Source organism: Gymnoscopelus braueri (genome assembly GCF_963280865.1).
Source record: "Gymnoscopelus braueri genome assembly, chromosome: 10".
NCBI lineage: Eukaryota > Metazoa > Chordata > Actinopteri > Myctophiformes > Myctophidae > Gymnoscopelus > Gymnoscopelus braueri.
Window position 1 is genome coordinate 39,365,213 of NC_137611.1, and position 18,260 is coordinate 39,383,472.

General features: G+C 44.6%; 1 protein-coding gene across 1 annotated transcript in view; it reads right to left on the reverse strand.

The window, feature by feature from the left end:
- Positions 1-18,260, reverse strand: part of LOC308092785 (ephrin type-B receptor 1-like) — a 251,743-nt gene that overhangs the window by 33,370 nt on the left and 200,113 nt on the right. The window contains exons 9-11 of the mRNA XM_080438885.1: positions 14,792-14,980; positions 12,439-12,686; positions 6,317-6,532 (exon numbers count right to left, since the gene is read on the reverse strand). Of these exons, the coding sequence (XP_080295011.1) occupies positions 6,317-6,532; positions 12,439-12,686; positions 14,792-14,980 (653 nt within the window). The remainder of the gene's footprint in view (positions 1-6,316; positions 6,533-12,438; positions 12,687-14,791; positions 14,981-18,260) is intronic.

The following is an 18,260-nucleotide window of genomic DNA, read 5'->3' on the forward strand; positions in this document are numbered from 1 at the left end:
GGGTTAATTCAGCGGAGAGGAAAGGGTCGATGGCGACGTAAATCACAGCGCGTCAGCGGAATTTAATTTCCCTGATTCTTCCCGGCCTTGTCTGCTTGTGCTGGCCTTGCCGCCTGATTGGCTGGCGTCTGCTCGTATAAAGCCGAGGAGGTCGGGAAGTGAAGGGCGCCACGCATGGTTTAATTATAGGACCACAAGCTAGCCCAAGGACCCAGGACTCTCTCTCCCAAAACCCCCTCGACCTAAACACAGATAGTACGTCCTCGAGGAAGAGGAAAAAAGAGAAGAGTTGAATTGGCAGACAAGAAAGAATACGGTGATTGTATTACCAGTGGTGGAGAAAAAAAGTACTCAAATGTTTTACTTAAGTAAAAGTATCAATACTGCTAATGTAGAAGTACTCCGTTGCAAGTAAAAGTCCGGAATTAAAAATGTACTTGCGTAAAAGTACAAAAGTATTGGTATCAAAATGTACTTAAAGTACCAAGAGTAAAAGTACTAAAATGTTTGAAAATAGCCGATCTACAAGCTCACACTGCGTTGTGAGCTTGTAGATCTGCTATTTTCAAATAGCCTAGGTATAAAATAGGGCTAAAGTGGTTAATGCATGTTTTATAATGTAATAATTTGCATCTGCAAAGTAACTAGTAACTAAAGTTTTCAAATAATTGTAGTGGAGTAAAAAGTACAATATTTGCCTCTGAGATGTAGTGGAGTAGAAGTAAAAGTACCGAAAATTCGAAATACTCCAGTAAAGTAAAAAATACCTAAAAGTTGTACTTAAGTACAGTACTTGAGTAAATGTACTTAGTTACTTTCCACCACTGTGCATTACTATATGAATGATTGGAGAACTAAACTGGCGTCCATGATGGATTCAACCTCGGTGTGTGCGGCGGATAGCCTGGTAAACCCTCCCTCCGGAAATCTCATTTCCATTTGATTTCAGGAGTGAGTCTGGCATGAACCGCCTCTCTGCAATATTGGCTGTGTATGCCAAACGGCCGCGCCTATCAGCGTCGTCGCTCATTGTTCTGTGATTGACAGCTTACGTTGGCCAATCAGGTGGCGAGTTCGAGTGAGCCCAAAACACGAACGGCAGCCATCTTTTTCTTGTGCGCTATTTTCTCCGCAATTTTTTTACTTCAAAAAGCTCTCTAACTTCTATTTTGAGGCACGGAATTTACTTATAAGATATCGTTTGGATAGAATTTAGTTGTTTAACTTCATATATGTGGTCAATTAATCATGACAAAGCCTATTTAAAAATAAAAATGTAGAGAACCGGTAGGGGCGGGCAGTGACACCCATGTAACCGAATAAGGCAACCCATTTTGGGCATGGATCGTCTCAAAAGTCCCCTTGCGTCACATTAGACTGGTTAACTGCTGATTGGCTGAAGGGGAAAAATTATCATTGGCTGAAGGGGTTGTCAGTCAACGGTATTACTCCCGCCCAACTCCAGCACAGCCAATATTGCAGAAAGGCGGATCAGGCCAGACTCACTCCTGAAATCAAATGGAAATGAGATTTCCGGAGGGAGGGTTTACCAGGCTATGCGGCGGAGGCACACTGAGGAAAGAACACTTTGTTATTTTGATTTGGAAAGGAGCGAGAACTAAAGCCTCGATCTGATAATGCAGGTCTGAGTGAAAGACTGACACAAAGCCTAAAAACCTCTGATGTTTTAAAAAATCTCTATCAGGAAAAAAACAACAACAACAACACATCGTTAAAATAACTGAGCCATGTTGCCGTCCCTCCGGGCGAGAAAGCACCGACGTCCCAAGTTCAGACTTCAAAACCTCACCTTTGCTATCGACCCCTTCAGAAAATGCCCTCAAGGAGACTTTGTTTGCATTAAACAACATCAAAATGCAGAGTACGATCTATAATCCAATGCCCACCTTTCGCTCTCTCCTCTGGTACAACAGCAAGCTCAGCGGCACCCAGACAACAGAAGCAGTGCTCCTCCTTTGTTGCTCAATAAGACCCATTCAGCAGGGCTTAGCCACAGGGGTCAGGCAGACAAAAGCAAGCCGTTCCTGGGGGGCAATTAACTTCCAGCCCCACCAATGTTCAGTTCACAGCCACTCCGGTGCCCCCTTTGCACTTCCTGTTCACACCTGAGTTGCCATCGCCCGTCAATCAGTAATCCTGCGTGTGTGCGTGTGCGTGTGCGTGTGCGTGTGTGTGTGTGTGTGTGTATGTGTGTGTGTGTGTGTGTGTGTGTGTGTGCGTGCGTGCAATGCATGCATGTGCACAAAATAATAAGAATCCTCAAGCTACTACCTGAGTTAACCTGAGCCAAGATGGTAGAGTTGCAGTATGCTGAAAGTAGACTTTTTCTTTCCCGTCCACCTATATTTAGATGAAGGCAAATTATTTTCAGCGTTCTCTTTTCATACTGTACCTGTGAAGCCGGAAGACTCACGGGCGCTTTTATCCCTCGCTTTTGATCACAAGTTCTGTTTACGTCGAAAATGACTAAACAAACATTCCAGCCGGTATTAAAATAGACACCTTTTTCACGATAGCATGCTGAGTAACTTCATACATAATCCATGCATAAGTAATTCACAGGAAGTTACAGTGGTGGAAGAAGTACTCACGTGTTGTTTTTTTTTACTTAGTAGAAGTATCAATAACGTAATGTCAGAATACTCTGTTACAAGTAAAAGTCCGCTATTCAAAATGTACTCCTTACTAACCACCAAAAAGAACACTGTCACACCGTTTCACGAGGTAAACCAGCTGAACTAGTCAAAGACCAGGTTTGTACAGCACCTTGTTCCCTCTTCAGGCTGTCACCAGCAACACTAATGATTCATTGTCAGTAAACGCAGCTAATTTGCACCCTAAACTCAAAGCGGAAGCATTGAGGTGTCGATGGATCCAAGCACACACACACACACACACACACACACACACAAGCATGCATGCGTACGCGTGCACACACATACTGTAGAAAAGTCAAGTTTAACAGAGATACACTGATTAATTCTGACACACACACACAGACACACACCCACGTACCCACACTCACTCAGGGGCAAGCAGGGAACCCTAATGACCTGTGACGTGTGTGTTTGCGAGGGTGTGAGTGTGTTGTGAATTAAGGAGAGGAGAGAGGTGGAAGATGAACTAACGACGGCTTGCTAATAATTACAGATCTGCGGGCGTGGAAGGAGATAATGAGGAGCCAAAGCCTCTCCCATGATGCCCCCCAGTAATAATGAATGAGGAGGGTTGGGGGGGGGGGGGCGGGAGAGAAGGTGGTAGAAAGAGGGAGGGAAGAGAGGTAGGGTGGTGGAGGGCTGTCAGTTTGAGTGGCCGCGATGCCCTTTTGGTTCCTCTGCTCTGCAGGCATGCCGACGAGAGCGGGGCCTTCCCAGTGGAGGCTCGTCTCCACCACTAATGAAGATGTGACAGGCCCTCACGTCCGTGACTTGCAGAGTTAAGGAGAAAAGGCAGGAGGAGGACGAAGAAAGTAGAGGAGGAGGAAAGAGGTAGCAAGCTCTTGATGGAAAAAATAAACTAGGCTAGGCCGAGTACCGGCCATGCCTTGAATACAGCCCGGACGACTTCTTCTCTTAACCCTTTAAAACCGGGAACGCGTGCGTCTGTGTCATTTTTAGATTTCTTTAGTTATTCAAAAATAGCAGATCGACAAGCTCATGGTAGATCTGCTATTTTTGCAAATCTTTGCTTAAGGGGATTCTACAAATGTCTTCTAAATCCTTCACAGTTCTTTTGAAAAAAAAACCTATGTTGCTATAATATCAGTGGTTCTCAAACTTTTTTCATGTCAAGGACCCCCAAAATGATATGTATTTGGCCGCGGACCCCCATCTCAAAATATGCTCTTCCAGGAACCCCCCCAGAAGCAAAGATTTGAGTTAAAAATGTTCTCTTTAAAAATATATATATTCAAAGATTTGCAAAAGAAATCCCGATTTTCGAAAATAGCAGATCTACAAGCTCATAGCGTGGCACTCGGTGCCGCGCTATGAGCTTGTAGATCTGCTATTTTTGAATAGCCAAAGAAATCTAAAAATGACACACAGGTGCGTTCCGGGTCTCAATGGGTTAAGCTTCATTTATAGGCGACTGCATCGCACGCCGTTGTCACTTGCTGACAAGTATACTGATCTTCAAGCTAGCAAGATGTTAACCTTTATTTGCAAGCTGGCAGGATGGCAACCTGGAAGTTGTTATCGTTCCTTTTTGGAAATGAATCAAACCCTTCGTTCCGTTGGGAATAGCTTTATCTTGCCAATTAACGACGGGCTATACCCTGGTCGACTTCAGTGCAATTATGCAGCTGAGTTTATGCTCGAGTTAAAATGCAGAGTGAAGCTCTAACATCGCTAAATAATATACTGTATACTTATGGAGGCAATAGGGTTGGAAAAGGGGCCTAATTCAACACTTTACTGACACCATTGAGTAAACAAATTGCAAGATCAAACCCAATGAGCGCATTCCAGAGCCCCGTCTCTGTCCACTTACTTGATGGACCAATTGCTTGGATTTGATTTAAGAACTCGCCCTGTAAAATATGAACCCATTAAGACCTGAAGCCGATTCTACAAAATGTCTTCTAAATCCCAACACTATTCTGAAAAACCTATGTTTCTATATCAGTGGTTCTCAAACTTTTTCATGTCAAGGACCCCCAAAATTATATGTATTTGGCCACCGACCCCCATCTCAAAATACGTTGTTCCAGGGACCCCCAGAAGCAACGATTGGAGTTAAAAAATGTTCGCCTTAAAACAATATTAAAAGATTTGCACAAATTTTCACGATTTTTCAAAAATAGCAGATATGCAAGCTCGTAGCGCGGCACAGAGTGTAAAATAATGCTTTTCAGCTCAAATAAAAAAATGACACAGATGCGTTGCAGGTCTTAACACATTGCATGCCAGTCGCGTAGATCTACGCGAACCTATTTAAAGCCGCAGCGTGCCAGTCGCGTAGATCTACGCGAACCGCCGATTCCCATGTTAAGTGCCCCAGGTGCACTTTCCGAATTTTTTTGATCCATTTCCGTTTCCGGTTTCCGGTCGGAAACGGAATTATTCGGGTTCCGTTTTTTTCGATCGTATCCGCTTCCTGTCTGGGATCCTGTTTAAAACTCGATTTTCTCTGGTTGTTGTTATTCTCCTCGCTGATCACTGTTTACCGTTTATCGGCTGTAGCTTCAAGATGGCGGCACGGATTTGGAAACTGTTTTCGCTCGCCGTTTCTCACGGATCCGCTGTGTGTTTAGAACCAAATGAACGCGCACTTTTAACTTATTTAGCGAGGTCTGTGGCGACATGAAAAAAACTAAAAAACAACAATAAAACGCTGGCACTGGTGAGTACATTATGAGATTAAACTCTGGCATGGAATGTGTTAATGAGTCAAATGCCTGCACATCACTAGCTGTGGGATAATGGAGGTGCATATTGTCCCTATCGCGTAGAATGTTTTTTTTTCTTCATAAATATACATATGACACTACGATACACATAAGATATCGACACATGGCTGGCTGTAGTGATTATCGCGTATGCATGTTTCAACATTGGGGAGTCGGTTAGTTACCCACATTCACTCTTCTAGGCCAGTGGTTCTCAACCTATTCAGGCCGCAACCCCCAAAATAACCATATTTGAACTGGGGACCCCCCACCCTGATTCAACTCAAAAATGTTGTGAAAATAGCCGATCTACAAGCTCACAACGCTTCGCAATGCGAACGCCTCGCAATGCGAGGCGTTGTGAGCTTGTAGATCGGCTATTTTCATTTTTTTTGTCTCTTTCTTATATTATTCGACAATTTGGCCAGTTTTTATAGTATAGCTTGTTGATTACTTTTGATGCAGTAATGCAATTCTTTTTATTTCATTTGACCTTTTTTCTTAGGTATTGAAAAGGTCTCACAAGTCCTTAAATTGTCACTTTACTGTCATTTGGGGACCCCCTAAAATCACGTGGGGACCCCCGACCCACAGGTTGAGAACCACTGTTCTAGGCAAGCCCAAGTGTCCAGCAAAAAAAAGCTTGTCAAAGGGGTTTGCGAGATCTTACGAAACCTTACAGTACCACACCATATGAAAATAAAATGAGGTGTTGCGCTGCGCTGCACCACAAACAGCACCATCAAACACCAGATCAGAAAAAAAGATACATCACACCTGTACAGTATATATATACAGTACAGTATGTAAACATCAGTACTTGAGCGAAGAACAACTACTTTTTCCCCAGGCCTGCAGTTATAGGAGCAGTAAATACTAGGAGCAGTAAATAGTGCTGTGACTCACCAGAGAGCTAGTGTAGCTGGGATCCGAGGTGTCGTCCTGCAGGTAGCGGGACAGCCCGAAATCGGACACCTTGCACACGAGGTTGCTGTTGACCAGGATGTTGCGAGCCGCCAGGTCGCGGTGCACGTAGTTCATCTCCGAGAGGTACTTCATCCCCGCCGAGATCCCGCGCATCATCCCCACCAGCTGGATCACCGTGAACTGCCCGTCGTTTTGCTATAAAGGAAAAACACAGCGGAAACAAATTATAATGCTTAGTTTAGATGTCACCCTTGGCGTCGTTGTGCTGAGTGAGAATAGCTGTAGGAATAGAGAGAGAGTTTCTGTTAAAATGCCAGCCCTAATGTTTACAGATTTGAAAGTCAATTATACCAAACCAATTTGTGGCGCTTGCTCAGTGAGTCATGGAGACCATTGTTGACCGTTTTACAAACAAAACCGCTCTGGTCTGTAATTAAACTTAACCATGCTATCTAATATGTGAATCTGGTTCTCTATTCAGTAATGTGAACATCATGACGTGCGTGACGTCATATACAATTCTTCTGTTTCTCTGAACCGTGAAGATGGACAAAACCCAGACATTACCCAACTTTGGTGTGTCAGCATCACAGCTGTCCACTGGGACCTACGCCACAGGATTAGAAAAAGCCCTTGTGGGGCATTCTTGTCACCGCAGGCCGGAAGTAAGGGCAGCACTTAAGGGGACATGTTGTCACAACTAGCATGTAAACACACGCACCCATACTGTATGTGTGCGTACGTAAATGCAAACACACACACACGCACACAGTCTGAGGTATGACTACTACTTCCTTCTTTCCAAAAATCGAGCGGTTATTTCTGCTCATCTCGGAGTCTGCAGCACCCTCGTGTCCGTCTGCCTCCAGTCATGTCTTGTTTACACTTTTCCGTCAAGCAATTGACACGCTTGTCTTCTGGCATAAGTGTTGTTTTAGATAAGCAAATTGGATATGTCTGGCTCCTTTTGTCTGGTCTCTTTAGGACAGTGGTTTCCAAACTTTTTTAGCTCGAGACCCAAAAAGAGAAATTTGATGTCTCGAAGGGACCCACACTAGTTTTTAGTATTCTGCTGCAAGTGGTTGTCAAGTTGCAAGTTGTTGCAAATCTTTGGTCTGGACTGGGCTTAAGTGGATTCCCTCTCTCCACGCATGAGAAAATGAAGACCAGTTGTGCGCCGGTGCTGCGCTCTGAAAACAGCCGATCTACAAGCCCTTACGACACGACGCGCCCCGACGCGTCGTGAACTTGCAGATCGGCCATTTCCGGGGGCAAGCGACACGGCGCGCAAAAATAGGTATAAATCAGGCACACGAGCGCGCTTTGAACCCCCGACACACACTAACAAATGAGAGGGTAGGGGAGATCGATGGGAACACAAGTAGGATGTGGCGGCAAGCAAAGCCCGCTTCAAAGGGGTCCCTTTAACCCATTCGATCCGGGTACGCATCTGTGTCATTTTTGGATTTTTTGGCCGTTCAAAAATAGCAGATCTACAAGCTGGTATCAGAGCTGCTATTTTTGAAAAATCGTTGAAAATGTGTGCAAATCTTTTGATATATATTTTTTAAAGCGAAGGTTTGTACCATATTTTGTTCCAGGGACCCCCGGTAGCAAAGATTTGAGTTTCAAATGTTCGCTTTAAAAAAATATATATATCCAAAGATTTGCCAAAAAAAAACAAGATTTTTCAAAAATAGCAGATCTGCAAGCTAGTGCTGTGCTACGAGCTTGTAGATCTGCTATTTTTGAACAGCCAAGGTATAAAATAATAGTTATAGCTCAAATCTAAAATGACACAGACGCGTTCCCGGCTTGAAGGGGTTAAAGCGGCCCTAGATCAAAGTGGAGCAGAAACACCGATCCGTGAGATTGAGGCAGAGGCAGGGGGAATAAATAAAGAAATAAATAAAAGACGGGTGGAATATTGATTAAACTGTATGTCCGCTCATTCCTGACTACAAAAGAGAGAGTGAGGAGTCCAATAACAGCTCCGGGCGTTTAATGAAGAAAATTAAAAGAGGGGAGTCTGGAGGAACCGCAGTCCACCGTTCTGACGCATGTTAAAATAACACGGTAACACTAAACACTGTAAGAGATTAGAGGAAAGTCGAGGCATAACGCATACATATCGTTGTTGTCGGGCAGAAACCTCGTATCTCCCATATTTCAATTTTTTTGTAAATGAATTAGCCTGGTTCCAGACGAATCTGCCATTGCAAAAAAAAAAATGCCCTTGGCAGATTAGGTCTGGCCCCTGTATTTCACTCCCCACGAAGTTGTGAGGGACCAATCAGGGCCCAGTATGCAAATATGGGGCGGGTCACCAGGGAATTTTTTTTAATTTGCCCCTTCGGAAATGCAGTTTCCACACAGAGATTCCAGACTAATATCTACTCAGTGATATTAGTCTGGCCATGCCAGGCTACTCCTTCACCATACAAGCTTGTTGCACAAAAGTAGTAAAAATAGAAAATCTACAAGATCTCGACGCATCGATTGTCGGCTATTTTCACAATTTTAACCCATTAAGACCTGAGGCCGATTCTACAAATGCCTTCTAAATCAGTAGTTCTCAAACTTTTTCGTGCCAGGGACCCCCAAAAGGATATGTATTTGGCCATGGACCCCCCCCCCCCCCCTCCATCTGAAAATGCTTTGTGCCAGAGACCCCCAGAAGAGAAGATTTGCGCAGTCGGTAGCGTCGCCTCACAGCTAGAAGGTCCTGGGTTCAATTCCCGCTGGGGACGCTGTGGGCGTGTTCTCTCCTCCGCGTCATCAGTGCCCATACCCTAGGTGGGGTTGGCGAAAAGGCCTTTCTGTGTGGAGTTTGCATGTTCTCCCCATGTCCCCTAGGGTAGGTACCCTAAAAAAAAACATGCAGTAATCCTGGTCAGCCGGGGCGTCAGATGGAGGGGATAACGTGTTCCTTCCACACGCTACGTCCTCCCGGGGAAACTCCCCCCCTGTCAGGTGATAAGAAGCGGCCTGCTCACTCCTCATGCATTGAAGGAAGCATGAGCTCAGTTCGGGGCTCTCCCCAGGGGAAGATTTGTGTTCCAAATTTCCAATTTTTTAAAAAATGTTCAAAAATAGCAGATGTACAAGCTCGCTGTGAGCTTGTAGATCTGCTATTTTTTGAAAAACTTTTGCTATATAGCTAAAATCTGAAATGACACAGATTCTTAGCCTTCCCAATTTTAATGGGTTATTAAAAAAAAGGAACGGTTTTGGACATACAAGGTGTCCACCCGACAGCGACGATATGATAGTACTGTACATACAGTAGCAGCCTCCGGTGTGAGGGCAGCAACGTGGCACATTCTTCTCACCAACTACTTCTCTGAGCTCCACGCAGATGCTAATGAAACGTACCGTTGGCGCTCAGATAGCAGTACTGTGAGACTAGCCTCTATACAGGACGTGGTGTGTGTCTGTGTGCCGCTCGGCACAACGCCAAAGTGTCGAGAAGGCAGTTGGCCTAGTCGCATTTTGGGCATGTTGCTAGGCAACCACAATAAATGGGGTTTGTGGAGAGTAGCCCATGAATAACAAGGTGCTACATGCTCTCCATTCATTGCTTTATTCAAAGGTTAAAAAACGTGACGGTCGCAGTGGGACCTGGGATCAGACGTATAAACAATAAGCTGACATACAGTATATAGGCCAATATACTGATACTATATACACTTCACACCAACAAAGGAGTCATTTGGAGGAGCAAGGACTGAATAGACATGCAGGTTTTCAAAGGAGGGAAAAAAAGGAAATAGGAAGCTATTCTATTAGTTAACTGGAACAAGGTTTCCGTTAGCTGGGATATACCGGCCATTGACCGATAAAATGTTTAATTGGCCGTTAATTATAAGCATCACCGGCCACCGTGGCCGACTGGAAATATGCTGTTATTAGGCTATTTTATAATTTAAGCCTATTATTAATGTTATTATTTGGATAAAGTAACACAACATTGCAATACGTAGTTTACAACCAATAAAACCTGTGGTTCAAGTCCCAACAGCCTGCAGTGTGCTGCAGTTATCTGATAGATCAGCCTATTCGCCGTACGATGGTGTTTTGCGCGTCAAACACATCAGACCTACAAGCTCACAAACGCGTCTTGTATGTCTGCTATTCTCAATACGAACACTGTCACGCGGCGAAGCACAAATCAAGCTTTACACGGCTGCATTTCTCTCCTGCTGATCAGCGCTGAGTACATGTCTTCTTGGTTCGCTCGGGTGTTATGATAAACAGACCCAGGGTCCCGAGGTAATAGAATCTGAACCAACCCGGACCCAATTGACGATAATGAAACGGGGACCCCAACTCGTATGGGTCGTGGATATTATACAAGCAAGCACAATGACTGCAAAGGAGAAAGTGGTGGAAGTTGGTGACACATTGCAGGCAAGTAGATATTAACACATTCCCTGCCAGAGGGTTTTTTTTATTTTACTTCCCCCAGTGCCAGTGTTTAAATTTTTTTTACACAGGAGCCGAGATACAGGATTTTAAAGTAATAAGTTAACCAAGGAGTGAATGGAGCTAGAAATCTTTGGATCGTGATATCTCTGGTTCTGTGTGGATAAATTGAAAAAAAAAAAAAAAAAAAAAAAAAAAAAATGAATATTTTTCATCAACGGTTATACTCGTGATTGGCAGGTAAAGTGTTAAGGTTGAATGAGATGTAAAGCCCAAAACATATACTGTGCGATGTAGTCACAAGCAGTTCACTCACGCCTCCCCTAACTTTTTTGGCAATCGAAACCTCTGCATGATGGAGTAGATATTATTTAGGTAACTATAAAAACAGGAACAGATTGCATCTGTGCTGAAGTGCAAAGAAGCGCAGTGCTAACGTAACAAGGTGTAATGATCAGTTGGGTGCGTGTATCTGCAAACGCGCATGTGGCTTTAATTATAATAAGGCCGATTATTGTATTCTTTGGCCGGAAAAATATAATCCTGTCGGTCAAGGTGGCCGGCCCAAAAATTGTCTAGGAAACCTTAATCTGGAAATAGGCAGGTTGAGGTTCCCTCATGAATAGTATTGATTTTTAAAATACGGCTTTTAGCCATTTTAGTCACTTCATCAATACCCACCGCTTCTATACTTTTCCTATTCTTATTTTGGGCAAAATGTTTAAGGACTGTCAAACATTTCCAAAAGTAGCAGGTCCACAGTATGACCTCACAACGCGTTGAGGTGTGACACGTTGTGAGCTTGAGGATCAGATATGTTTGCTATAGTATACAGGGTTTAAGTTGTTAAACACACCTGACATCCCCACTTCAGCGGAAACCTTTTCCACGCGAGAGCTTTAAACCATAAATAAATAATATAACTCATGGGAAATCAACAACTGCTAAATTGAGTTCATGTTGCATTTATCCCCACACTTCACTTCTACTTGACTTCTCATTGCTGTTGAACCAGAGCAGAGGGTGCTTTCACCACAGCTCAATCTAGTTTGAACTCTGGGGCTGAGGGCGCCGACCTCTGATGCACTTCACCCAGGTCCATGCACCACTGCGTCTGCCGCTTAGAGCCAGTGTCAAACGTCCGAACGCGTCAATTGCGATGCCGATAAACATCAACATTAACCGCCCTCAAAGTAGAGGCCACTGTCCGTAAATTGAAATATTTTACAGATTGACATTTAACATGATTACAAAAGGGCGCTCGGGTGCCGCAGTGGTAAAGTCAGCTGCCCACCACCACCACGGTCTGGTGGTTCGAATCCACCGCTGAGCATCCGGAATTGTCGAGCGTCTATACGAACACAATTGGCCCGTGTTCGGAAGAGGGAAGCCGGCTGGGGAGGGTGATATTTCTCGCTGCACGTAGACCTACAGGCTGGGGGCGGTGCCTGTTAGCAGGGAGTGTTGGGCGGGAGGAGTAGGACGAAGGCTCTACGTCCTCCCGGTGGGGGCTCCTCACTGGCAGGTGAGTCAGTAAAATACAACAGCAGTGACAAAACAGAAATGTGTGTGGGGAGGAAATAATTGTCATAACGGCTAAATTGGGGAGAAAAAGGGGTAAAAAAAAAGAAGAAAGAAAGAAAAAAATGACCTTTAACATGATCGCAAAAGCTCACCCTTAGGAATGAGTCCAGGGCGCCGTTCTCCATGAACTCTGTGACGATCATGACCGGGCGGCTCTTGGTGACCACGCCCTCGAGTCGGATGATGTTGGGATGGTCAAACTGGCCCATGATCGACGCCTCGGACAGGAAGTCCCGCCTCTGCTTGTCCACGTAGCCAGCCTTGAGGGTCTTGATGGCCACGTAGATCTCTCTCTTACCGGGCAGCTTCAAGCGGCCCTTGTACACTTCCCCAAACTCACCTAAGAGGGGGAAAAAATCGAGAGAGAGAGTAGTACAACGTGAAACAAAAAAAAGAGAAATGATTAACCCATTAAGACCTGAAGCCGATTCTACAAATGTCTTCAGTTTTCTGAAAAACGAATGTTTCTATATCAGTGGTTCTCAAACATTTTCACGTCAAGGACCCCCAAAATTACATGTATTTGGCCGCGACCCCCATCTCAAAATATTTTGTTCCAGTGACCCCCAGAAGCAAAGATTTGAGTTAAAAAAAATCGCTTTGAAATAATATATATATTCAAAGATTTGCACACATTTTCACGATTTTTCAAATCTTTTTTCAAATCTTACAACCTCGTTGTAAATCTACAAGCTCATAGCACGGCACTCGGTGCCACGCTATGAGCTTGTATATCTGTTATTTTTGAATAGCCAAAGTGTAAAATAATGCGTTTTAGCTCAAATAAAAAGAATTACACAGATGCGTTCCAGGTCTTAATGGGTTAAGAGATTAGGGAGGGTTCATTAGATCCAATTCTATTCATCTATCAGGCTAATTTGTATTCTCTGTCCTCAAGGCAGAAGCATCACTCCATGGGTCTCAATGTGATCTACATCTGGCATGCTAAGTGTTGTCCAATGTTGCCATATCATAATAATGCGCCTTCGGAAATATTATGAGCGGTGGGGCTCCACTGACTCACAGCAGTCATCCATCTTAGCAAAGTCTGCCAAGTTCATCCATATTCCCCAATCAAAGGATAACAGGCACCAGCGCTATCCGGTAAATATGTGAAATGGCGTTTCATTAACCCATTGAGACCTGGAACGCATCTGTGTCATTTTTAGATTTGAGCTAAATTTTACATATTTTACACTTTGGCTATTCAAAAATAGCAGATCTACAAGCTCATAGCGCGGCACCGAGTGCCGCGCTACGAGCTTGTAGATCTGCTATTTTTGAAAAATCGAGAAAATGTGTGCAAATTAATAAATTTATATTATTTTAAAGCGAAAATGTTTAACTAAAATCTTTGCTTCTGGGGGTCCCTGGAACTAAATATTTTGAGATGGGGGTCGGCGGCCAAATACATATCATTTTGGGGGACATTTTTAGGAGACATGTAGAATCGGCTTCAGGTCTTAATGGGTTAATCATCACCGCCACGGCATCCCGCAGAGATAGCATACAGTGAAATAAACAAAAGTGGGAATCTGTTATTAGCCCCCCCCACCCCACCCCTTCTGCATCCAAACCCCTACCCCCCCCCACTATCTCTGTCACTTCCTCACACCTCGCTTTGCTGAGTGAGCATGGTCTGTACATAGGAGCTATTCCAGGCCTGGTCTCATTACCTGGGGGTATTTCAGTCTCTGTAAAAACCAACACATATCAGCGTGTCCTCCGTTGCTGTCAACAAGGTGTGTCCTGCCCTATGTTGCGAAAGGACGCTCTGCACACACATGCTAGCTCCAGCGGGTAACACACTACAAAGCTATCTATCGCACACAAGAGCTGTTTTAGCCTGGTCTACAGACCAGGTATATACCCTCTGGTGGGTGCTGGTAACTGTTTGAACGCTAATTCGTAATTACCTGATTAGCTCTACTAAGAAAAAAGATATTTCCACAATGCCTGAATGGCAATCAATTTATTATGTTACAATGAAGCTGGCAGAGATAAAGCACTTTTTCCTCCCTTTAAATGTATTCGCTAACATGTAATGTTATGGTGAGTTAAAAGGGGGATGATGTGAGGCAGAACAGGACACAGAGAGAGAGAAAGAGAGAGAGTTATTTCTGGCACCATTTGGGTCCCAGGACAGCTGGCCTATATGCCGCTGGTGCACTTGACACGGACTCTTGACACGTTCCCTTGTGATGGTACATCCGGGGTGGGGGGCCAGGGGGGGGTCCTTAGGCACTCACACGGGTTTTAGGAGGTAAACATGTTTGTGTATGTCAGCTTGGAAAAACACATCAATACAGCCGAAAAACAGGAAAAAAAACACATTCACCTTGTCTATGTGTGTGCATATATACTGTACTCACACTCTCAGACACCGCAAGTGAGCACGGATGCACACACACACACACACACATTCCATCGCACCATTCACCGTACCTGCGCCGATGACCTCCTCGATCTTGACGGTGGAGACGTCGATTTCCTTGGCGAATTCGCGGACGGCTTCGTTGGGGTCCTCGTAGGTAAAGGGGTCGATGTAGATCTTCATCCCCGGCGAGCCTGAGAAGTGGGTCGGGCAGCCCAGTGGGGAGGGGCAGTTAGACATGTCGGCTCGCAAAGAGAGCTCTAGAACAACCAAGAGTGCTCTAGTGAGCATTGTGGGAGAGGACAACTGCGCCGTGTGAAAAAATGGCTGATGGGATGCAGCTTACAAAACGGTATACACCTCGACATGGGAAAACATGGTGACTTGCATTCAACATTTACGAGCCACTGGTCCGAGACGGACCAGAGCACTGTGGTATGGGGGAAAATGTGTAAAGATTTGACACACAACTAACACCAGGTGTCTGCCTCAAACAAAACAACATCTGCAACAAAATGGTGGTTTGATGATTCGGTCTTTGTAAGGGGCGAGCAAAAACATCAGCCCCGGGGGAGGAAGAGAGAGAGAGAGAGAGAGAGAGAGAGAGAGAGAGATATGGTGGGGGGATTGGGGAAGGGGGAGATGGAGGCTGAAGGGTTATATAGAAAGAGTAAATGCAGACATAATTTTTTTTCTCCCCCCCTCCCCGTTCTCCCTTACTCTAGCAGACTGTGCTCTTTGATAGCAGTAGAACCAATTTCCCCGCAGCCCCGTTCCCCACGGGAGCTCATAAAGAGATAAAACCACTGCGCTATCAACCGCCTCTTTATGCCTGCTCCGAGATAGGTGAGCTCGGTTCACCGTCTGGAGATGTGTGCACATGGTACGACAGATTGTTTCTGGGACGACAGGGGCCTGCAGGGCGGGGCGGGGCGGGCGAGGGAGAGGGAGAGGGGGTGGGGGGGTTGACTGTGCTCGCTGAAAGGCACTTGTAAACACATTCGCGACACGAGGCCGTGCAACGCAACGCCGACACAGAGGCGGACGTATAAAGTGGATGTCAGAATCATCATCTCCGGCGCTGACACACTCGGGGACAGTCATCCCTCTCAGGGCTGTTTAGTGGGAAACCGGGGCATTCATGATTGGAATGAAACCATCTTCATCAAGTCGATTTGTGCCTGTTCATTTGCATGAGCAATGGAGGGAGAGGCGCCGGGCTCTCTCTCTCCGGAGGGAGAGGGAGAGGGGGCGGAGGACGAGGTCTTGGTCTTGGAGGGATCTAAGTGCCTCACCTAGCTCTTGAACGGAGGCTCAGCCTAGTTACTGCTCTAATTGCCTTGAACCGTGCATGAGTGAATGTAATTGCTGATTAGATATTCCATACCAACTGGATTTAAGTTAATCCATGCGAGGGTTAAAGCCGGTGTATCCAATAATGACATTCTATTTACAAGAATTGGAGCTCACTGCTGGGTTGGACTAGAACTAGACACTTACATGCAACTGCACATGCTGAGTTCAGAGGCATACATTTGCAGATAGATGCACGCGTGCATACGTGCGCATGTGTGCGCGCGGCTCATTTCTGGTCTCTGGACTTGAGCCCACTTTCATATACAATTTAAATTGCAAACGGTCCTCTCCCTACATCCCCCTAGCAGCCCTGTTTAACTGGACTCATCACTTTATGGCCTTCAGATAAAAAATAGATCCCTGCATTAATATTTCATGGCTTCTTGATCTGAGTGCATGGGGCAAAATGCATCCAGACGCCAAGACTCTATTTTTACCCATATATAAAACAACAGCCGTGATAGGAGAGGATAACTGGCTACTGCAGTGATTCATGGGTACTCTATACAGTCTGTGTGTGATACAGCCTTCATCCAGATGGTCTCACACTCACAGATCCACTCACACACACACACACACACACACAGGCACGCACACACACACAGACACACATGCAAGCATACACACGTGCAGGCAGGATTGCACACACGCACGCACTCACATCTATACAATATATATGATACAGTCTAATGTTTCACTGAGTCATCTGTGTGACACTGTATGGATGTGCGTACAGTGTGTGTGTGTGTGTGTGTGTGTGTGTGTGTGTGTGTGTGTGTGTGTGTGTGGGGGTGTGTGTGTGTGTGTGTGTGTGTGTGTGTGTGTGTGTGTGTGTGTGTGTGTGTGTGTGTGTGTGTGTGTGTGTGTGTGTGTGTGTGTGTGTGTGTGTGTGTGTGTGTGTGTGTTTGTTTGTGGGGGGGCATACTCATTAGGCCACTGGAAATCTATAAACTCAAACGGTTAAGAGCATTTAGTTGGCCAGAATAGTAAATTACTGTTTACTGTGTGTCACTTAACCATGTTATTTTCACCAATGTCCAGCATTTATCCTCCTATTAGTCTACCCTGTTCACTTAGGGAATGGCCCTAATGTATACACTAATCAACCCCATGGCACTAATGCCCACATTAATCTATTACTGTCAAATTGATTGGCCTCATGTACAGCATTTACATATTGCCTACTGTCAAAGCTGTGCTATCCAGATGAAACAATGACTTCATTCAAGCTCGTGGTCGTTGGTTGGAAGGAATTAATTGCTAATTGATGTTTAGCTAAAGGCAAAGTTAATTTCTCAAAAAGTTTGCCTGTTAGTATTGTCACAAAGTGACAAAAAACTGCAAAAATATTGCATTGTGAGCTTTTAGATTAGCTATTGTCACTATTCTTCGTACGATGAAGTACATGGGGCTTAAGTGGTTAATATATTATTACTGATTAGCCTCATATGCTACATGAAACAGTGACTTCATTGATGCTCATGGTCGTTACTTGGAAATAACTCATTGATATTGCTATGTTTAGCAAAAGACTATGGTACTTTTTCATAGTCTTTTGCCTGTCAGCATTCACATTTTACGACTTTATCGTAAACATACAGTACAGCACAGCAGCAGCCTGTTGTACAGTATGCGATCGTTCCTTTCAAGGACATTAGCATACACAACGCGGTACCCTATACTGTAGTATCTTTATAGTGCAGTAAATAAATACATCCCCATCTTGTGCAGGTCCTAGATATACACACTAATCTACTGTACTGTGTAGCTCTGCGGATATAATGACTTTCATCGCGCTCATAAACACAAACTAATTAGCCCACGTTTGATGTGTGGGAGTCATTCATCAGGAGCACACAGAGACGTATTAGTGGTGAGATCATACGGGGGGGGAGAGAAAAAATCACTCTATTTAATCATATGGGATTAACAGTCAAATTGGCATGTGATATTAAAATGTTAATTTGGATTTATAGGGCAACATTCACAACCAAATCTTGGTGCAATAAGTGCAATAAGTGGAATTCTGAAGCATAAAACGGGGTATGATTAACCACTTAAACCCTATACTTAGTTGACCGAATCCCCAAGGGCTCTATACTAGGACCCTTCCTGTTTTTGCTCTACTGCACTAATTATCTTTGCCAAAAATAGGCATAAGCTCACAACGCGTCACATTGCAAC